The following is a 23,449-nucleotide window of genomic DNA, read 5'->3' on the forward strand; positions in this document are numbered from 1 at the left end:
ATGTTTGTTGCTCACCGGGATTTCTGGTTCCCGGAGCTGGTCACTCTCGTGACCTTTAGTCAGCGGTCATATTGAAAAATCTGTGTTTGACATTGGATTTTGTTTCACTGCACTTATGGGAATGTTCAACTGTATAACATTCAACAGATGTTAGGCCTTGCTCCTTCTTGAGCTGCAACCAAGGCAGGCTGGCAGTTCCTGGGAACTCCACCTCAAGCTGGAAAACTTTCCTAAAATAAAAAGGATACTATATGTTTTGATAATTATACATGACTCTGCTGTTGATGCTGAGTAATGTTTTTGTATTTGTGGTTGTTGAATATGAATGTTTTTATAGAAAACACCTAGTTATAGGTGGTATATAAGTTTTTAAAATAAATAAATAATTGGAGAGAGCATATATTGGGGTGCACAGCCCTGAAAGATTTTAAGGACAAAACAAGAGAGTTTAAAGATAATTCTGGCCTCTACCGGTAGCCAGTGTAGATTAGTCTTATTGCTGTGTTTCGTGTTGTCTGTAGTTTTGCATACTAAGGGGTCCTTTTACAAATGTGCGCTGAAAAATGGCCTGCGCTGGTGTAGACACGTGTATTGGATGTGTGCAGGTACATTTTTCAGCGCACCTGCCAAAAAGGCCCTTTTTTTTTTGGCCAAAATGGATGTGCGGCAAAATAAAAATTGGTGTGCGTCCATTTTGGGCCTGAGACCTTACCGCCACCCATTGATCTAGCGGTAAGGTTTCACGTGTTAACCGGGCAATAATGGTCTATGCACATACAATGCTGATTAGCTCCTGGTTAGCGCTGTGCAACGGAAAATAAAATATATTTTCCGGCGTAGTTAGTGGACGCACATAAAAAATGAAATTACCGCCCGGGCCACATGCGCGTAGGCTCCTACGCAGCTTAGGAAAAGGGCCTCTAAGATTTTAGGGCAGTTTAAGTAGATTATATTGCAGTAGTCTAGCTTAGTAAGAATTACAGCCTGTACCACGAGTCTGAAGTGTTCTTGTATAAAATATTTCCATATTCATCTGAGGTTATGCAGTTAGAAAAAGCAAGACTTGACTGTCCTATTCACCTGTAAGTTTTAGTCTATTGTAATGCCTAGGATTTTAAGGGAGGGTTCTAGTTTGTAGGGTAAACCATTCACTACAAAGGAACTGTTTTGTTCTATGGTTGTGTTATGGCCTGTCAGTAGGAAAGTTGTGTGACATCACCAGACAGTAGCAGGCGCAGCCTCAGTTTGCTCAGTTGGTAATAGTGGTTATCTCAGAGAGGTATTCTTACAGTATTTGGTGGTACAGCAAGTTTTTTTTTTTAGTACTTCTGAGGATACTTGATGAAGGCAATTTAATGCCAAAACACTGCAGTGTTGGGTTTTCTTCATGTTGAAGTACTCTCTGTACACCGTTCTAGCAAAATACAATCTAAGACCCAACTGGTCAGAGGTGACGAGGGACCACTCCCAGACAAAGAAACAAATGAACATCCCACCTGAACCTGACCGGGATGGGCCCTCAGGCCTTCTGACCCTCACTGGGTCTTCCACTGCCCCCAGAAAGGAGTCCAGTGAGGGTCAGAAGGCCTGAAGGCCCATCTCAGTCAGGTTCATGTGGATGTTCATTTGTGTTCTTTGTCTGGGAGGCGTCCTGGAGGTTATCTGCAATTGTTTATGCCTTAGAACTCGCCTCTCTGGTTTCAGATGTGTCTATGGCTTCTCCATACGGAGATCCAGAAGCGTCAGGCAGTCCAGCACTTCCTGGTTCTGGCGCTGTGGAGGAGGTGCCTCCTGCGGATTGGGGATTTCATAGTCCCCACGAAGGGGGAGGGGGCTCTTTCCTCCCCATTTTTGACCTTAAGGGGGTCAGTGCTTCTGTTAGGGTTCCTTATTTTGGCATGGAGACCCCCTCCGGTCAGTAATTGCATCTGTCTGACCAGGGGAGTTCTGAGTACCCTTGGATTTTAGCAAAGGCCTACTTCTGTATACTCATCCATCCAGAGTACAGGCGGTTTCTGTGGTTCTGCATGTTGGGCAGACATTTTCAGTTCAGGGTTTTCCCTTGGTGTTGGCCACCATGCCTCAGACCTTTTCCAAGATTATGGTCATGGTGGTGGCTGCCTACCTTTGCAAAGAGGTGTGAGTGCACCCTTACCTGGACAACAAGTTCATTTGGGTGGACTCATGAGCAGTGATTTTCCAGGTTCTCCAGAGCCTTGGCTGGATCATCAGCTTCTAGAACAACAGTCACTTCCAGCCCTCTCAGGACTTTCAGGTACCTGCACATGCACTTTCTGACCAGTCAGGGCTGTGTCTGACCTTGGAGATATTGGTCAAGCTGCAGGTGCAGAAGAGAATGTCTTATGCTTAGCTGGTTCCCAGAGTGTGGGCATTACTGCCAGCTGCTGGCGGCCACACTCAAAATGGTGTCATGAGCAGGGCTGACATGTCCTTGCAGAAGTTGCTCCTCTCACATTGGAGCCCCAAGTCCCCAGCAGCTCGAATTCTGACTCCTGCATCCAGCTTTGCTCCAGAAGGATTTGTCCTGGGGGGAAAACATGGGTCATCTCAGCGGAGCCCCCGCTTAAGGTTCCATATTGAACAGCCGTCACCACCACTGCAGGTCTCCAGGGCTGGGGAGTTCATTTTCTGTCCCGCACCTTCAGGCACATGGTTGGTAGAGGAGGCCTCCTGGTCCGTCGTATACTTGCTGGCGAGAGTGATCTACCTGGTGTTGCTGGGGCTCCCCACCTCTTTCAGAGGGAAGACAGTGCAAGTGTTCTCAGACAAAGTGACAACAGTGGCTTATGTCAACAAGCAGAGTGGACCAAGAGCATGTCGGTAGCTCTGGAGATCTGCTGGCTGGGCATCTTGACTGAACAGTACACTTGGCTCTGTTGGCGATGCTGGACCAACATGCAGACAGATTTCTTCAGCCGTCAGGATCTGGACTCGATGAGTAGTCTCTGATTACAGAGGCCTTCCAGCTCATTGTAGAGCACTGGAGGATACCAGAGGTCATCCTCATGGTGTCTGCAGTTCTTCAGTCATAGGGGTTCTTGAGATTAATGTGTTGGTGTAGTTCTGGTCTGCGTATATTCTCCTGTACACATAAGAACTTAGAGTAGCCATACTGGGTTCAGACCAATGGTCCATCTAGCCCAGTATCCTCTTTTACAAACAGTGACCAAGCCCGGTCACAAGTACCTGAGAGAAACCAAAATCGTGGCAACACTCCATACTATAAATCCCCAGGCAAGTAGTTGCTTCCCATATCTGTCTCATTAACGACTATGGACTTTTCCTTCGGAATTTCTCCAAACCTTTTTTAAACCCGATACGCTAACTGTTGTTCTTGGCCGCTGGGGCAGGATGTTGTGCAGGACTGTGTGTGTCATCCCAGGCTGGTCATTCTGGTGGCTCAGACTGACCAAGATATCTGTGGTAAGTGGGCCTCGTCCAGTTGGTGATGGGATCTAAATTTAACCTTTTATTCATGTGCTTGCTGATAGTCCTTACTTTTTCATTTCATTTCATTTATTAGTATTTATATCCCGCCATTGTCCAGAGCACTGTACAAATTAAACATACATAATAAAAACATATATAACAAGACTCATCGAATACAAAACAGGCAAACTCATCACTATACTGTGTCTATCAGCTGCCAAAGTCACTATTTAAATATTCATTTTTGAACTAACCTAGTCAAAAACAGACCACGTAGATTGCTTCATGTACGTGAAAAGCAATGCCGTATGTTATCTCAATGAGAACCTGAATGATGAGATTATGTCTAGTAACAACTACTCTTTCAGGTACGAGAACATCCATTATATCACTTAATTAGGCTCAGACTCAAAAGGAATGGGAGAAGTACCAGAAGCTATTAAGACCTTACAGATGGCCATGAGCTTACCTGGAATGAAACGAACTAGCACTTCCTCAAAATCTAAAGGGAAAAAAATTGAATTTAGTGCAAGTGATCGCGTATCTGTTTTTTTTGGAACTCGTTGATGCACATTGTATGAATGGAGAACAGGTATGACACAATATATTTGACTAATAGAATTATAGATGGATTGAAAGGCTTTTTATGTTGGGTAATGTTTTTGTCTGCTCATTTCAGTGAAATATATACCATTTCATTACTTGGACTGTGCCAGATTTTCAATGCAAAAATACATGTGGCACTTTGCCTTGAAAATTACCATGGGAGAACTGTGTATATATTATATTTATACCTGTTATGTAGAGCACAATGTTTACTGATTAAAAGGCATGCATACCTTTGAATTTTCAAAGTAAGTGTGTAAGTGTTATCCACTCCCAGTCATCACCCTGGAGTAAAGGTTACATGCATACACGCTATGCATACATAAGTTACCCTCACATAGGGTGGGCAACTTTATAAAAAGCCATTTTGAGGGCAAAGCAAGCTTTAATTATGGAAATGGCTTTGAAAATTACTGTCCTATGTGTTAGTGTATTAATCTATTAATTCACTCTACTGTATCCGTTTAGAGTGATGAAATGTAATTCATATTTGTAGGTCTGCTGTATTGCATATTTTTTGCCATTTTGGTTTTATTTTTTAATAGCATGAAGCAACCAAAGTATTACAAGATGCCATAAATGAGTTTTCTGGTACCCCGAAGAATTACGAATTATGATTGCTAATGCAGACCTCGCACTGGCACAGGGTAATATTGATCAGGCCTTGAGCATGCTGAAAAATATTACACCAGAGCAGCCCTGTTTTGTTCAAGCCAAATCAAAAATGGCAGATATTTATCTTCAACACAGAAAAGAGAAGAACTCTATGCTGGGTGTTATAGGTAAAATATTCTTCTGTTACTATTGTTGCATTTGTTTTTCTTATAGTATTGTGTGGGACATCAGTTATTATAGTATTTTGTATTTTTTTCTACATTTTATTTTTATTGGTAAAATTGCTATTCCGTATCACCCACCAGACCAGTCCAGACTAATGGGGTTATGTCCATCAACCAGCGGAAAGGAGACACAGAAAAAGAGTTCCAAGTAATTCACCCCTTAGGGGTATCATGCAGCCTGAATATTCAGTATTTTCTCTTTGTCTCCTAGTGGATGGTGGACGGATTGTGCAGCTGCTGTCTGGTGCTTGCTGGCAGCTCCTGACCTGTTTGGGTCCAGCTTTAGTCAAGCAGGGGGTTATGCCTGATGATTTGGACTTTCCTGAAGGGAACGGATGAGCTGTGTGATCCGAATCCCTCATTCCTTGGCTGGGGTGACACACAGTGGTTGCGGCTCCCCCCCACCCCAAGCTCCTCTCCTGCCTGATGTTCCGGCATAGGGGGGATGCTATGAGGCTAGTTTTGGGCCATGCAACTGGTTTCCTCATGGCAGCAAGTATTAATTGTGTTTATGATTTCTATTGCTGAGGTAATTCTTTTTCAGCTGTTCGTCTACATAGTCCATCTTCAAGTGCTGCCCCTTGTCAGGTGGATTATCATTGCTCCGGGTTGGCGGGCCCATTTTGTTTCCGTTGGCGGATCCCACTACACACTTGCACAGTGTATGTGGCGGTTGTTAGGTCCTTGCAGCTGGTACTGGCCTCTGGAGGTGGAAGTCTGCTGGCCTTTATAATGGTTGGTCTCTCCGTCCGGTCAAGTCTCATGTTGTGGTTGGCGATCGCACATGTTAAAAAACAAAAACACCCACAACAGGTACCAAAAGAGAACGAGATGGTCGGCTTTAGTTCCCAGTCAAGAGTTTGTCATCCTTCCTTGGGGCAGTAGGGGTAGGTTTCAACTCTTTGTGGCCCTTCAACGTCAGTGGCCTACTCTGGTAATGGCTTGGGCCCTTACTTCAGGCTTCGCCTGACTCTGCCATTGAGCCGTGTCCAGCTTTTGCTCTGGCCATCAAGTTGAGCCCATCTCTGGCCAGTCCCATGCCATCAACTACACCCTATCTATGGCTGGGAAATATCCCTCCATCTCTGGCGGTTGCATTCTCTAGGGGTAGGACATGCCTCCTGGCCTGTATAGGCAGCATGGGCTGATCTAACTCAGGGGTGCTTGCCCTCTCTCTTCGGCTGGTGAAGAGGGTCTCACTCTAGGTCTCTGCAGCATGGTTTGGACTTCTTCTGCGCACAGGAGCATGGCCCCATCTTGGTAAGTGAGCATGGATTCATTTCTGTTAGTAGGAGCAGGGCTGTACCGTGATTAGGGGGCACTGCTCCATCTTTGGTTAATCTACCAAGCGCATTTCTGGGGACCACCAGCATGGGTTTGACTCTGGCTCCATCTTTAGAAGAGGGCATTCCTCTCTGCTCTCTCTCATCTCTGGTACCTGGTTCCTTTCACAGGGATCTATCTCTCGGCTGCTGCAGACCGGCACATTTGCTTCATGTAGGGTGTGTCTCTGGCTGTGGGCCATACCCTCCATCTTTGGTGTTTGGCCGGGTGCAAGTATATTTTAAGTGTGCTGCAGTCTCAGGAGTCTGGCTTTCTTCTGGGTACACAGCTGTGCTCCATCTCCAAGAAATACAAGGTAGACCTGGGTTGGCCTGCACTTTGCCGACTGCTCGAGGTTTCTTCGGGTGTTACCCCTGACGGGCTCTGCCACCCTGTGGTCTCATGTCCAGATAGCCTCTCTGTCTTGCTGTTTTCGGTTCGGACCTAGCAGGCATGCCTTTTTGGCAGCTGCCACACAGGGTGGACCTCTGGGTCCTCCCTCCCCAGCTTGTCTCCTTACTATCCATAGTTCCTTCATTTATTGCAATGCTTTCTACTTGCCTTCTCAAGGGGATTCTCTCCTTCTCTTTGCATGGTGATTGCACCTTCCTCTTGTTGTGGATCCAGCTTCATCCCCTGTACTAGACCCTTCTCGCGGCACTGTCGGGAACAAACATCCTTGGTTCTTAAGGATGCAGATTTCTGGGGCTGTTTCTCTGGTTCCTGGAGCTCTCTTGGCTGTGCTGCATGGTTGCCTCCAGGATTTACAGGCATTGAATCCTTGGTTTGCTCTTCTGTCTCTCTCAGGTTAGAGGTATATAATCTGTTGTTGCAGACAGTGGATTCTAGACCCTTATCTGTTGTGTTGCCTTTTCCTGGGTTGATTACTTATTCCTTCGGTTGGGGTCTACATAACATAGTAACATAGTAGATGACGGCAGAAAAAGACCTGCATGGTCCATCCAGTCTGCCCAACAAGATAAACTCATATGTGTATACCTTACCATGATTTGTAACTATCATTTTCAGGGCACAGACCGTATAAGTCTGCCCAGAACTATCCCTGCCTCCCAACCACCGGCTCTGGGACAGACCGTATAAGTCTGCCCAGCAATATCCTCGCCTCCCAACCACCAGCCCCGCCTCCCACCACTGGCTCTGCATTCTTGGGTTTCTCCCACCCTCATAGGGACACTACTTTGCTATATCCCATTAGTCTGGACTGGTCTGGTTGATGACAGGGAAGGAAAAATTATGTCTTACTTGATAATGTTCTTTCCTTTAATCCAACCAGACCAGTTCCGACGCCCTCACTTTATGGTTTCTTCCAGTTCTGATTCTTGTAGTTCTCAGTTCCTGCATTCGTGTACCTGATTGCTGTTGTCATTACTGTAGCAGCGAGAATTTATCATCTTTATCTTCATCTTCTCCATGCCTCCTTGCTATGACAGCTATGGGGGTTCCTGCTTCAGGTTGAGCCTCAAACCATTTCCCCAATTAAGGGATGGGTACGCAGGTTTGAAGACTGCAGGCCACGTAGCGAATCATCTCTTGCTGTTTCCTTAGATGGGGGTCTACGGATAGACCTTGGTTGTGTAGGAGTTCCTTGGTATTCTAAACCTGGGCATAACTGGCTTCCATGGCTAACCTGTTTGGCTTTTATGATAGCAGTACAGAGCACCATTGCTTGGCTATTCGAAATACTGTACGAATCCCTTAAGGGGCGAATTATTTGGAACTATTTTCTCTGTCTCCTTGTGCTGGTGGATGGACATAGCCCATTTTTCTGGACTGGTCTGGTTGGTTAAAGGAAAGAAGATTATCAGGTAAAATATAATCTTCCTTTAAAATTTTGGCTAAAAAATCTTATAGAGATTATAATATTATTGGCAATGTAGAACACATTTTGTTAGCTAGAATCAATTCTTTATACAACCACTTTTCATATTCTAATCTTTTCTTGATTTCTAGAGATCTGGTAGAAAAGTTACCCAACTCCCATACTTACCTTCTTCTTGGTGATGCTTACATGAATATCCGAGAGGTAAGCTTTTGTGATGTTATGCAACTTAAGCATTAGAAATTGTTAAATTGGTCGGGATTGTTCTGACAGGCAATTGCACAAAATGCAAACATTCTGGATTTTTTTAAACTATCAGGCAGTTTATTTTATTTGTTTATTTAAGCACTTATTGTCCACCTAAAATAATAATGGATTACAGAAATACATACATAACATAGTCTTAAAGAATGTGTAACAATCAAATGAACATACTGACATATGTCACCCTTCAAACATTTAAATACACCTGCTGCGTAAAAATCAAATTTACAAGACATATCAACACACATACTTTATGCCATCAATCTGGGTTACTGAAATAGAGGAAAGATATTCCCAGTCTGTAATCAGGAGAACCATATAATAATCTCCCACCATAACAGCTCTAAATCAGCATGAATCATTGCCACTTGTTCTTAAAATGAGCCACTAAAACTTGTGGATCAAGAATGGCTCTACTACTGTAGAAGAATGATGAAGATGCTCTGTAAGAGATCTCACTGTAGTAAACAGTTCACTTAGATGTTACAGTGCACTTTGAACCCTTTTAATGTAAAAAGAAAACTTCATATTTAACTTTCAATACTCTTTCCTGATACGTTGACAAGAACTGTAAATATTTTTAATTTTGAAGCTTCATCTTTTTCTTTTTGCTAAGCTTTTTCCTTCTTACACAATTCTGGTGATTTTAGTTTAGTTATTAAGTACTTATCATATAGCCTTACAGCCATAAAATGGAAAAACAAGGCAGTTTACAATAATAACTCAAAAAACAGAAAGTGAAGATAAAGGTTACAATAATTGCAATTGAGAGAGGAAAAGAAAGTAACCATCGGTGTTCGCAAATATACCATTCTGAACAATCATAACTTCCCTTAAACTCACCAGAAAATAAATAAGTTTTCAGTGCTGCCTTAAACTGGATACTGTTGTACTGTATATGAAGGACTGGGGGAGTGAATTTTACAGTCGAAGACGCAAAACAGGACACCGTCGAGCGTCTTGTTGCTTCCCATCAGTAGTATGATGGCAGAGGAACGAGTAAGTGATTGATGTATTGAGAGTGAGTGAGAGAACGGGTGTGAGAAGGAGCAAAAGATCAGAAAGACAAGAAGGAATACTGGTAAAAAAAAAAAAAAAAAGATTTTCTGTATTTAAGGACAATACTTTAAAGTGAATTCTGGATGTTACAGGAAGTCCATGCCAGGATACTTTCAAGTACACTCGTTCAGCAGAATTCTGCACAAGTTGGAGTCTATGAATCTGAGCACGAAGTAGGCCTAAGTACGATGAATTGCAGTAGTAAATACTATTAGACGACTAATATGACTAAAGCAAAAGTCAAAACTTTTAAATTGTAGGTCGAAACATAGCTGCCAAATTGCTAATTATGAAGATTCAATAACAGCAGAAATCTGTGAATTAAAGGTTGTGACCAGCAAACTGGGTCAGAAACTCCAGGAAGAGAGAAATTAGGATTTAAAATTATTATCCCGTGGGAGACCCTCTATTTATAGGAAAATCAAAGGAAATTTTCAGTAATATATCCTTACCTGCACCCTTCTTTGTCTATTTCCACACAGCTCCCTGTAATCAGGCAAAGCAGAATTCTTGGGAGAGGGGAGCAGCAGGAATAGCACACAAGGGGGGGGGGAGGGCAGAGATTAAAGCTTCTTGGGCCTCACGCATTGAGTGTGCCTGCATTCCCACACTTGTCTGTAGAGAAAGCAAAGTAGACCACAGGGGAGTGCTGCCATACATACCCTATCTTCATCCCCTCCAAAAAAAATTGTAACTACTAATTACATCTTTGGATATGGACTGAGGAGGGTAACCAAGGTAGCACAGGAACCCTAGCACATGCTCAGAGAGGTCAGGTTTAGACTTCTCTGAGATAGAGGAGAGCACTAGCACACAAGCTACATCATAGAGTGTGCCTGCATTCTCCTGTTGTCTATAGAGAACTCCTGTTACAGGTAAACAACTTTGCTTTGTAGCCAATTAGAGTCTCATAGTTGATAGGTTCTGAAAGGAGCCACACTATTTCTCCAACACAGGATTGTCACTACAATGACCCATCTAAAGCCTATGTGTGTGGGGAAGAGAGTAAGTATATAAATTACAGGAAAAATCTCCTCTGTTGTGTGAATTAAGGCTGATAATGCCAGATCGCAGTCTGGCTCCAACTAAGTTAGAAGAAATAAAAGCAGGAAAGAACTGTTGGATCCACAAATAAATAGCTATCCCAGCTTTGCCAGTTTTAGCTACATAATCTTGTTTCTTTTTTTTATTATTTGCTTTGGAAGGAAGCTATAGTTCCTAGAAATAAAGGATTAGTTATAAAGTTAATTTCATTAGTGTATACATTGGTTTGTGTAGAACACTTGTATAGTGGTTGAAAGGTTGTAAGGAGCATGAAATATGTTTTTCTCCACTGCATTAGCCTTATCAGAAAAAATGCTTATGGTTTTTTTTTCTTTCTTTTTGTAGTTCCTATATAAGGAATGGAATCTAGTTCAGAAGTGATGCAGGATTTTTATTTGTAATGTTACTCTGGAAGTACTTTGAGTAATTTCTTTCTTAATCCCTCCAAATAACCAAAGCTTTGTATTGTGCCTTCATGAAGTGTTAGTCACTAATGTCTTAACCTCCATGTTGGATATATTCAGAACAACGAGGTGTGTTTAAATTCACCACAGTGACAAGCATTGACAATTTCATATTTAAATAATATCTTTTTGTGAATTTAATCAATGTATTTAAGCGCTCTATCCTTATTTTTTTTTTATAAAGTATCTTTTTTTAAAAGATGTTAAAGGTATCAAGTCTAGAACAGGAAGACAGGTTTGAACCATCCATATATTGTTAAGACACTTAGCATGATGAAGGATACTGAGATGAGATCTCAAAATAGCTGTGAATCAGATCTTATCGTAAAACACAGCCTAAAAAGAATAAGCACATTAGTCTGATCATGGTGATTAAAAAAAAAAAAAAATATTTCAAGGAGTAGTGCTGAATATTTGGATCACAGCCTATTTCATAAGTGTGGTACAGTAAATGGCATACAGAAGATTTAAATGCTGGAAGAGCTCCCTTTTCAATGTCACCAGCAAGAATCAATAGGCAGGGGATAGCCAAAGAATATGGAAAACCACTGATAGCATTGCCTGACCATCTCTGGAAAATGGTGACTAAAGTACTGTATCCAAAATGTTGAATGGCTGATTTTTCATGTCCATAAGCAGTTTGCAAAAGTAACATGTTTGAATTTCTGTAACTTCTTTATTTTTTCACATAAAAGGATGGAGTTTGGACTGTTGTATTACAAAGCTCTAACAGAATTCATTAAAACCTCATAAAAAAATTGCTGGTTACTTCAGTCACCTTTTCCTAGAGATGGTTACATATAGGAGCTAAGAAACAAGCCTGATTAAGGGCAGCAGCAGGCTTAAGAGAGTTGATGCATCTTATACAGGGGAAATCTGAGGAGGGAAAGGGTATGTGTGAAAGGTGTGCGGATGAGGGTATGTGTGTGTGTGTGTGAGGGGTGGGGATGGGGGGATGTGTTTGTGAGGGGTGAGGATGAAGGGTGTGTGTGTGTTTGTGTGAGGGGTGGGGATTTATATATTTGTTTGAGTAGATTTAATATACCGCTATTTAAAACAGCATCATGGTAACATACATTAGAAAATATAAACAAAAACATAATAAAAGCACAATAAAGACAAGTGACAACAATGAGAACCAAAAGGGAGGGAATGAAAATAGCACAACAATAAAAAATCAGATATCTAACATTTCAGAGAACAAAGTTGAATAAAACAGAAGAACAATTAAAACAAAAAGTAGATACTTCAGAGAAGAATTAAGTAGATAGATCAGGGAACAAAATCTGCAAAAGCCTGGCCAAAGAGCCAGGTCTTCAACAGAACCTTAAATTTGGGCAAAGAAATTCAGAGCAGATTGCAACAGGAAGCTTGTTCCATAGAGTGGGGGCGAGGCAGCTAAAAACAGAATCACAATGAAGTGAGGACTAGTCTTCTAAGGGAGGGAATGACTAGTTGATTGGAGAAAGAGGAACGCAAAATACGTTGGGGACGATGTGGAATTAACAGTGAACTGAGATATACAGAAATTCCAGAAAAAAAGAGCTATATGAGCAAGGAAAAGAATTTTATACTGAATACGGTACTGAACATGTATCCAGTGTTGATCATACCAAGTGATAACGAACGCGGACAGATCACCCCCATGGATACCTGAATGTGGAATTCCCCAAGGATCCCCCCTCTCACCAACCCTATTTAACCTAATGATGATACCTTTAGCCAAACTAGCCAATAAAAAACTCAACCCCTACATATATGCAGACGATGTCACGATTTACATCCCGTTCAAACATGACTTAAATGAAATCACCAACGAGATCAACCAAAGCCTCCAAATCATGCACTCCTGGGCGGATGCATTTCAGCTAAAACTTAACGCAGAAAAAAATTGTACTCACCTCACAACATAACACAAACAACTTCTCCACCATATCCACACCATACTGCTCTCTTCCCGTCTCACAAAACTTGAAAATTCTTGGAGTGACCATTGATCGAAACCTCACTCTCGATGCCCACGTGAAGAACACGACGAAAAATGTTCCACTCCATGTGGAAACTCAAAGAGTAAAACCTTTCTTCCCGAGATACATCTTCCGTACCCTGGTTCAGTCAATGGTAATAAGTCATCTGGACTATTGCAACGCACTGTACGCTGGCTGCAGACTATCAAAAAGCTCCAAACAGCCCAGAATATTGCCGCAAGACTCATATTTGGAAAAACTAAATATGAAAGTGCAAAACCCCTAAGAGAGAAACTTCACTGGCTCCCACTTAAGGAACGCATTGAGTTCAAGATCTGCACCATTGTGCACAAAATCATTCCCGCAGACGCCCCAATCTACATGCTAAACCTTGTGGACCTACCTCCCAGAAACGCCATAAGATCATCCTGCAAATTTCTCAATCTGCACTTCCCCAGCTGTAAAGGACTAAAATACAAACTGATGCATGCCACTACTTTCTCTTACATAAGCACGCAGATGTGGAACGCACTACCTACAGCCCTGAAAACTATTGATGAACAACTAACTTTCGCAAATCTCTGAAGACATATCTCTTCAACAAGGCCTACAAAGAAACCCATAGCCTTACTAAACTACCTCACCAACCCACCCAGTTATGAAAGTCCACCTTCTATACTTACCCGCCTATCACTTTCCTTTTTTCTTCCCATACTTAATCTCTGCTCATTACTAATTGTATCTGATATCCTGGAATGACAATGTCATAACAAAACTCTGTAAGCCACATTGAGCCTGCAAATAGGTGGGAAAATGTGGGATACAAGTGCAATAAATAAATAAATAAAAAGTGTAACATGATCATGTTTGTTAACATTATAGATAAGCTTCACTGCAGTATTTTGAATAAGTTGAAGACATCTCAATGAATAAAGTGGAACATCTACTGGTAGGGCATTGTATAATTCAGTCTGGAGGATAAGTGAATGAATGAGATTTTTCAAAGCAGAGGGTTCCAAAAATGGTTTCAAGGATCTGATTTTATGAAGAGAAAAACATTCCTGACCCATAATAGATATGAGACATAAAAGATGAAGTATTAACATTAATGATCCACAAGGAATGAACTTGCTCCCTGATGGGTCTAATGAACTTGCGGTGGAGCATTAGGGCACAATCGAGAGAACCAGTGACCCTCAATCTTTTCAGTGTTAAGATAGTGATTAAGAGGCCATGAAAAAATAGCAGAAAGTTTAGAACTCAAAGTAGACAGGAAAGCACTATCCCAATGATTTTGTACCACCAGCAACTGAATGTCATCAGCATAAAGATAAACTGGAAGCTCAAGAGATTGACTAAGGGTGGCAAGAGGAGCAATAAAAATATTAAACAAAGTAGGAAAGAGCACAGTACCCTGAAGCACCCTGCAAATAAGAGGGAAGGGAGCAGAGTGAAATATATTTAGAACAGTTACAAAGGAATTCTGAGAGAAATAAGAGTGAAACTAATTCAGAGCAAGACCCCAAATACCTGTAAGAAGATCATGATTCACCAAATCAAAGGCAGATGTGAGATCAAGCTACGTAGAAACATGATGGCCCATCCTCTGTAACCACTAACCTTTCCTTTTCCTAAGGTATCCCACGTCCCTCTCACACACTTTCTTAAATTCTGACACAGTCCTCGTCTCCACGACCTCCACTGGGAGGCCATTCCATGCTTCCACCACCCTTTCCGTGAATGAATACTTTCTTAGATTCTTTCTAAGCCTATTTCCTCTTAGCTTCATCATATGCCCCTTCATTACAGAATTTTTCTTCCTTTGAAAAAGGCTCACTTCTTGTACATTAATGCCCCTGAGATATTTAAATGTTTCTATCATATCTCCTCTGTCCCTCTTCTCTTCCAGCATATACATGTTGAGGTTCATAAGCCTGTCCCTATAGGTTTTATGTCCAAAATCACTTGCTAGTTTTGTACCCACCCTAATACCAATTTTATAGTCATCCTGTTTATATCCTTTCATAATTGCGGTTTCCAGAATTACAGACAGTACTGTAAATGGGGCCTCAGCAGAGACTTTTACAAGGGCACTATCACTCTTTGTTCCTGCTGTTCATCCCTCTCCTTATACACCCAAGTATCCTTCTGGCTATGACCGTCCCTTTTTCTACCTGTTTGGAAACTTCCTGACCAGAATCAAGAAGGATGAGGGATGTTGTGTATATTGGGATGAGGGGTGTGTGTGAGGGATAAGATTTGAGGTGGGAAATGTGTGGGAGGGTGGGGTAGGGGAGTGTGTGTGTGCATGTGTGTGAGTGGTGGGGGCAAGGGAAGAGGCCCATCCCCTCTGTCCCTCCTTCTGTCTTTGCTCTCTGGTCCTCTTCCTGTTCTTTCACTCTCTTGCATTCTCAACCTCTCCTCCCTATTCCCCTTTCTGTCTTTTCTCTCCTTCCTTTTACTTTTTCCTTCCATCCCATACTGATCTCAGAACCTATTTTTAACCTTTGTTTTTTCTTTTTTTTCAATGGATGGCCTCCTTTATTATTCTGCGGACAAATGATAACTTTACACTGCTCAACCCCTGCCATTAGACGCTGCTCTCTTTCCCACTGCAGTTCTCCAGGCTTTTTGTGCTGGCATAGGTTGGATACCTGCTAACAGAAAGCAGCTGCTCTTTGCTGCTGTGGCAGCTCTCCAGGGCTTCTCCTTTGTTTAGAGTTGTAACTGTTGCCTCTTGCAGGATGCCACCCTTTTTGTTTTTTAAGTATGAGAGTCGTTTAAGTTTTTATTTGAGCAGAAAAGCTCTATATTTTGATTCTATCTTCTTACTGTATAGAGATCCTCTGTGTTTATTTTAGGCATTCTTGAGTTAATCATTGTTTTTATCTTCACCACGTCCACTGGGAGGACATGCCAAGCATCCACCACACTTTCTGTGGAAAAATGTCTCATAATGTTACCTTTTCATTTTATCTCATTCAGCTTCATTTCATGCCCTGTGGTTCTGTAGTTTCCCTGTCTTTGAAAAAGGGTTACTGTTTTCATTTATACCTTTTAAGTATTAAATGTTTGTGTCATATCTGTTGTCCCTTCTTTCCTTTAGGGTATACATATTCAGGGTGTTCTCCAAGGACAGTAGGGAGTGGAGGAGTGGCCTAGTGGTTAGGTGGTGGACTTTGGTCCTGGGGAACTGAGGAATCGAGTTTGATTCCAGCACAGGCAGGCTCCTTGTGACTCTGGGCAAGTCACTTAACCCTCCCTTGCCTGCCGCATTGAGCCTGCCATGAGGGGAAAGCGCGGGGTACAAATGTAACTAAAATAAATATTCTCATGTACCCACCCACCTCCCCTTGGAGTTGATTTCTGTCACCTATTGTACTGGACTGTCCTGGTCCTGTGTGGTGACAGTGGATGGGAAGGTACGCGCATGCAAGGTGGATGCTGCTAAGAGGCGTCTTCATGCCAGGCTCGATGATATCACCTACATGTAAGAATATATGTCCTGCTGTCCTCGGAGAATACTTGCTACAGGTGAGTAACTTTGCTTTCCTTTGGTAAGCATTGTCTGTTTTTTCTCCCCATGGAATTTTTTTCTCATTTTGCCTGAGTGACTCAGGGGGTCTTTTACTAAAGCTTAGCTTAACTTATCTGCAGCAGGGACCATTTTATTCCTATGGGCCCTGCTGCAGATAACTCCAGCTAAGCTTTAGTAAAAGACCCCCTCAAATTCCTCTGCTGGGCAAGACATGAAGGGAAAATCTCCTCAAAAATTAAATTATACTTCTGCCAGTAGGGTTATTTAGAACTGGCAAACTACTTTCCCTCCCTCCCCTTAGATCTCAAGTACTTCTTTTGTGATGTGGTACAGGGCCTGCACCACTGTTTTATTTTTCTTGTTACTAGCTTTAAAAAAAATTATATATGCATTTTAACCTACAATATACAAGGAAGGATACATGATTCAGCAAAAAGGTAAACCTGGAAGGATATTACATATTATAGCAAAGGGAAACTATGAACCTCAAAAGGAAATAGTTAAGTTGAAGATATCCCTACAAGTCCACAAATGATGGGAGAGCCAAAGTGATAATCAAAAGAAATACAATTCAGGAAAGAAGACCAAAAAGGCTATTTTCAAAGCACTTTGGGAGGCTAAGTTCCATAGGTTTCTATGGAACTTTGGGAGGCTAAGTGCTTTGAAAATGAGCCTCAAAGAAAGTTATTGGCTTCAGTATTGCCCCCGGGTTTACTGGTCCTCTGTTGAAACTTGCAGATCAGCTGTAGACACTGGGTGCTTGAACTTAGCATCTTAACCAATTTATTAATGTATGTTGCATTTCACTAAAATGCACAATTCATATTGTGTAGCTTGATAAAACATTTACAAGGAAAGTGGGGAAAGAAAAATCCTCCCAACTGAATAACTTTAGGCCACAATTAAAGAAACTGCTTCCTCCATTGTTGAGTGGATTTTAAGATATTGGAAATAATCCTAATTCAACAGTTCATTAAGGTGGCTCAGAAACCATTTTTAGAAGCAGGTCATGCGATCTGTTTCTAGTGCTGCAGTTGTAAGCGAAATAGCAGTTCCAATATGCTCCATATCGGACCTCTCCCAAAAAATTAGTTAGATGTAAAGCTCTCAAAGAACAACTGAGGAGATGGATCCTATTCCTCAGATTTGTTGTTCTTGGATGTAGGAAGATATAAAGCTTTGGTAAGAGATGGTGTAGATTCAGACAGTATATTCTAAACTGATAAAAAATATTTCTTAAGCATTCTTGTGCAGAATTAGAAAGGAGGAAAATTCAACAAACAAAATTCCCCTTCCTAAAGGAGTTTTTCAACATTTTTTGATAGGCAAGTCTTTCTTCAAGGCCAAGTCCGTAGTTTGAGCCTCATTTGCCTTATCTAGCTCCCAGCTGCTTTCGTGAACATCATCCCTCGGAGCCGTTACTTTAAATTTATTACCAATATCATTAAACTGGGCCAAAAGAGACTGCTTTGATGCTGTAAGGCCAACCCATAAAATTTCAAGTAAAAACACAAACAAACCTGCTACTTGAAGTTGAGACCTGTCCCAATGTTCTGTCTGCTCCCTGTAATAATGCAGTATGTCCTACCTAATTTGATTCAGATCTTAATGTTTAGAGCCTAGCTAAATACTTCATCTTGGAGTCTAGTTGGTGGAGCAGGAGGCTGAGAACCAGGGAAACAGAGTTCGGATCCTGTGTCTCCTTGTGATGTGCCTTGTGATCTTTGACAAATCACTTACTGTCTCTTGCCACAGTTTAGACTGTAAGCTGTCATAGGAAGCAGCCTACCAGTTGTACCTGAATATGTAACTTTCCTTGAAAGGGGCACTTAATTCAATCTGAAATACAAATCTGAGTCTCTATTATTTTATACAGTCTTTATGTTTTCGACTTTCAATACCGCTCATAGGTCAAAGGAGCAATTTTCTGTTCATGAAAGTGACCCATGCACTTGCATTTTGACTGAAAGTATTTTCAAATGTTGCCCAGTCTGTTGTCTCAGAATGTAAACAGCTAACTACTCTATGTGTCTGTATTTTAGATCACCAAAGATGACTATTTCCATATTTATCTTCTAGCCAGAAAAAGCCATTGAAGTTTATGAACAGGCTTTAAAGAAGAATCCTCGAGAGAGCATTTTGGCAAGTAAAATTGGAAAAGCATTGATGAAAACTCACAACTACTCAAAGGTATTTATAACCAAAATAATTTATAGAAACATATGTAATCCTATGTTTCCCAGATCTGCAAGAAACAGAACTAAGTTGAGCTGAAGGCTAGCAGCCAAATAATCTGGAAATTTGAAACGTAAGATGCTAAGGGGAACTTTTACTAAAATGTGTTAAGCAGAATTAGCATGTGCTGTTACCACGTGAGTATGGTAACTTATCATGGTGGCATGACAGTGTGCACTAATTCGCGTCTTAACTGCATGCTATATTAGGTTGCAGGAACTAGACGGGTTATGGGCAGAGAATGGGCATAGATTGTATACTGCAGTTAGCACCTAGTACTTACCATGCCTTTCACTAGTGCAGTTAGTGTGAATGTGCTTACTGTCTCCTCAAAGAGGAAATAGTAAGTGCGTCTGCCATAAATGTGAACAGCCTTGATGTATGGTAAAGAACATTTCTGCATGGGAGTTGCAAAGGAGACACTGAGCATACCCCCAACAATTATTGCACAGCCTTTGCCTTTACTATGTATTAATGTTCGCTGTTAAGCTGCTGTAAGTTTTAAAGGACCCTGTATGTGAACATAATAGCCATACTGGGTCAGACCAATGGTCCATCTAGCCCATTATCCTGTTTCAACAGTGGCCAATCTAGGTCACAAGTACCTGGTAGAAACCCAGTTAGTAGCAACATTCCATGCTACCAGCCCGGGGCAAGCAGTGACTCCCCCCCCCCCCCCCCCCCATCTCAATAACAAACTATGGACTTTCCTTCAGGAACTTGTCCAAACCTTTTTTTAAACCCCGATACACTAACTCTGGCAGCAATTTCCAGAGCTTTACTATTCTTTGAGTGAAAAATATTTCCTCCTATTTGTTTAAAAGTATTTCCTTGTAATTTAATTGAGTGTTCCCTGGTCTTTTACTTTTGAAAGAGTGAAAATCAATTCACTTTTACCCGTTCTGTATCACTCAGGATGTTGTAGACCTCAATCATATCTCCCCTCAATCATCTCTTTTCCAAGCTGAAGAGCCCTTACCTCTTTAGCCTTTCCTCATAGAGGAGGCATTCCATCCCTTTTATCATTTTGTTTAGAAGAGTATGATTGAAAACAATTGAGAGCAGCAACAGCAACATTAAGTCCCTGAGGAAGCCACATTGAGGTGAAACGGTGGCGTTGTTGGACAAAAGCTAAGTGTTTTCTTATATCTCTGGCACTTTCATTAAGCCTTTGTTAGAGTTCAGTCAGAATCTAAATGCCATTTTTTTAAAGCACAGCATTGAGCACACATAAAAATAAGGAGAAATTCAACCCCTATGATAGAAATTATCAACGGCCACAACTAGGCACGTTGTAAACCTAGGTCGTCTTGTCCGATAGGTTCGAGGGGTTTTCTCCTTTAAAAAGCATAAAAACTTCAGTAGGAGTAGCCATTTTTCTGTGTTGTTTTTTCGTTTAGTATAGACCCTAAAGAAGCCCAGAAAAGAGAAATGCTTTTAGAAGAATACATAAAGTGGAGCACTGTTAGTACACGCACCATTAAAGCACCTGATCATTTTATATGTGGTAATAGTCTGCCTCCCAAAATCATAAAATTAATGCATGGTACTCGATAATACACAGTAGGCTGTACCGGAAATGACCTGCCGGTAATTACAACAAACTTCCTTGGCTTGGAAATGAAGCAAAGCAACAACATTGACGCTATAATATTTCATTATTGTTCCGGTAATAAGCGCACTGATAGTACGTGGTTACATAGCCATGCCTCCCGAGCGCCACGTACTAACAGTGCTCCACTGTACATACTTGTGACTTGATTGACTGAATGTAGTCTGTAGCTTTGTATTTTGTAGTGCTAAAGTCAAAGCTAAAAATTCCAGAATACTCTTAGAGGGTGATGTTAATCAACTACAACTGACCTCAAGTGTTCTGGTGGCCTTGTTGTTAGTTGATAGCTTTTTTGTTTTTCGAAATTGAAGCGGATAGGTGAAGGGTGATGTCTAATTACAGAACAATCTTCTTCATTTGGATTTGTTTTTTTTCTGCACTATTACTGAGATTTTCTTTAGAAAATCAGTCCGTATATTCCACTAATTACAGTTTTTTTTAGGCAATCGGTTACTATGAAGCTGCTATTAAAAGTGGACAACAGAATTTTCTTCGCTATGATCTAGCAGAGCTATTACTGAAGCTGAGGCAGTATGAAAAGGCTGAAAAAGTACTTCGTCAGGCATTGGATCATGATCCTGGTATGAAATGTCTGTGTGGTATTAACTAGAAAAATAAATCATATAGTTGTTTCTTAAGATGGCATCTTTTTCCTAGACGTAGCTAAGCCAAATGGTACGTTCTTGTTGAAGTTTATTTCTCTGAGGACAAACAGGATAATGGTATCCTTACATCAGGGTGACATCATCTGACCGAGCCCAGTGCGGGACACTAACCAGTACTCTGTAACTTTAAGAGGCATTTGGAAACAGCTCCGCCACACGTGCGTGAATGCTTTCCTGCCCAACGTGCAAATTCGGAACCCTCGGTCTTTTTTACACTGAGCTAGGAGGCTGCATTTGATGTCTCTCCCCCTCAGCGCTTCTTGCATTTTTTTTGTGCCTTCCCATAAGGGGTTCTTTAGGTTCGTTAACTTATTTTTCTTCATAAAAGTTTAGTTACGTCTCTCCTTTTTATTTTATTATCTGCATTTTAAAGTTTTCTTTATTTTTTCATGGTTTCATAGGCCCTCTTAGACCAGAATAACAAGCTCGATTTGAGATAAACCCCTTTTTGGCCTCACCTTTAAGCCTTTTGATTTGTCCATGGTGCTTTTTGATGTGCCCCAGAAGACCCCCAGTGGCTTCAAGAGATGCACCCAATGTAATCAGGTGATATCTTGCACAGATCCACACAGTTGGTGTATGGGGTGCTTGGGGCCTGACTATGACCCATCTAACTATGTTCTTTACTTACAAATGCCAGAAGGGACACAAAAGGCACACAAGGTCCTCCAGAGGGAACATTATTGGATCCTCCAAGTCCAGTCCATCAACACCAGCATCAGAAGCATTTGACCCTGATGGCTGCCAGGGCTTTGTCCACCACTGAGGGTACATTGGGATCAAGGAGGTCTCTAACTCCCTTGACATCGGGGACTGGTAATAAGTCCCAGGACCAATCTGCATTGGACCAACACCGAGGACACAAGTGGATTCAACATCATCCTCATCGGCACTGAGGGTCAAAAAGCATTGACATCAGTCCGCTTGGATGCACAGTGCCAGAAGCTCCTGGGGCACCGGCATCACTGGCACCCAAGAAGCATCAGCGCAGAGAGAACTACTCCCCCTCTGTAATCCTGATGTCGTTGCCGTCTACTCAGCAGGCCATCTCCACACTGGCACTGACCACAGTCTTACTGATGCCTGTCCTCAGTGACTGGTTCTGGGCCATGCTGACAGGATTGCTATTGCTCCCCAGTACTGAGGCATCAAGAGCGCTTGTGCCAGCCTCAGCACTCAGTCAGTCTGACCTCAAGGTCCATGACACACCTGTGGAGCGGTCTTCAACCCCTATTCTTCAAGAGGCATTGGTGTCAGTGCCTCCCTGTTCACGCCACCGCTCAACATCAGGGGAAGAAGCTCCCTCGAGGTTGAGATGTAAGTAGGATACAGTACCTGACTCTGAGGCCTGTGCATATCTCCAGCCACCCAAAACAGGGGAGGTCTCAGCACTCTCATTACAATTTTTTTGCTGAGTCTGACTCAGACCGGTCATGAGAGTCTGAAGAAGAGTTAGACTACCTCTCAGAGGAGGGGGTGTTATAGCATACCTTCAGATCCCTCTCCACCTGATGAGAGGAGGAAGTCTTCTCTTGAGCCCCTCTCTTTTACCTGCTTTATTAAGGAAATATTGGAGGCCATTCCCTTTAAGTTGGAGGATGAACCTAAGGCTGAGTTATTTCAAGTCCTACAGTTTGTGCTGTGATAGTTCCACTGCACAAGATTCTCCAGTAGGCACAGATGAAGAACTGGGAGGCCCCTCTCTCTATGTAGGTTGCACCAAAGAAGGTGGATTCCATGTATCAGATTCAGAAGACCCAGTTGCCACACCATTCCTTGGTGGTTGAATCCGCTCTCAGAAGAGCAAGGAGTTCGAGTTCTCATGCTTCAGTGCCCCCAGGCAGAGGCTTGGACCTTAGATTCCTTTGGGAGGAAAGTTTATCAGGCCTTAATGCTATTCTCCTGAATCTAGGACTGCCAGCTCTGCACAAGCATTTACTTGCAGCCTTTGGTCCTCAGACACTCTGCCATAAGAGCAGGCTGCTGAGCTTCGCCAGCTGGCCAAAAAGCAGGAATGTAGGAAATATTTGGCCAGGGATGCATACTGTAATTTTGAACATTGCATCCAGACTCTCTGCTTTAGTTGTGGAGATGCCAGTCTCTCATGGCTGTGTGTCTCTGACCTTGGACCTGCAGTTCAGGAGAGGCTAGCAGACGTACCTTGCTGGAGAGACCATCTTTTCTGGGGACAAGATGGAAGAGGTAAATGACCTTATCAAAAACACACTGATACCATCCATACCCTTTCCCGTTGGCCTCCTTCTGTGTCTTCCACTCAACTAGGAGGTTCTGTGGTGGGCCACGAAGAATTACCTGTTATTCTCAAAGGTGCAGTTTACTTCTTCAGCCTGTCCCCAGCAGCAGCCACAGACCCAGTGCCCTCAGGCCCAGCATCCCCGTCCACAGAAGTCACAGCCCACTCCCATCCAAAAGCGGGAGTGAGCTTTTGACTGGCTCCAGAGGAGCATAGCCGCAGGGATTCTATTCTGGGTACTTCCTCATCACCAAGAAAATGGGAGGCTTTCACCCCATCCTAGACCTAA

General features: G+C 42.2%; 1 protein-coding gene across 1 annotated transcript in view; it reads left to right on the forward strand.

Annotated features, from left to right (window-relative positions):
• Nucleotides 1–23,449, forward strand: part of TTC21B (tetratricopeptide repeat domain 21B) — a 220,258-nt gene that overhangs the window by 102,120 nt on the left and 94,689 nt on the right. Inside the window, 9 exon segments of the mRNA XM_030209686.1 lie at nucleotides 3,819–3,850; nucleotides 3,852–3,999; nucleotides 4,001–4,042; nucleotides 4,602–4,650; nucleotides 4,653–4,814; nucleotides 4,817–4,838; nucleotides 8,190–8,262; nucleotides 18,474–18,584; nucleotides 20,684–20,822. Of these exon segments, the coding sequence (XP_030065546.1) occupies nucleotides 3,819–3,850; nucleotides 3,852–3,999; nucleotides 4,001–4,042; nucleotides 4,602–4,650; nucleotides 4,653–4,814; nucleotides 4,817–4,838; nucleotides 8,190–8,262; nucleotides 18,474–18,584; nucleotides 20,684–20,822 (778 nt within the window).

The sequence above is a fragment of the Microcaecilia unicolor genome, chromosome 7 (assembly GCF_901765095.1).
Source record: "Microcaecilia unicolor chromosome 7, aMicUni1.1, whole genome shotgun sequence".
NCBI classification, from domain to species: Eukaryota; Metazoa; Chordata; class Amphibia; order Gymnophiona; family Siphonopidae; genus Microcaecilia; species Microcaecilia unicolor.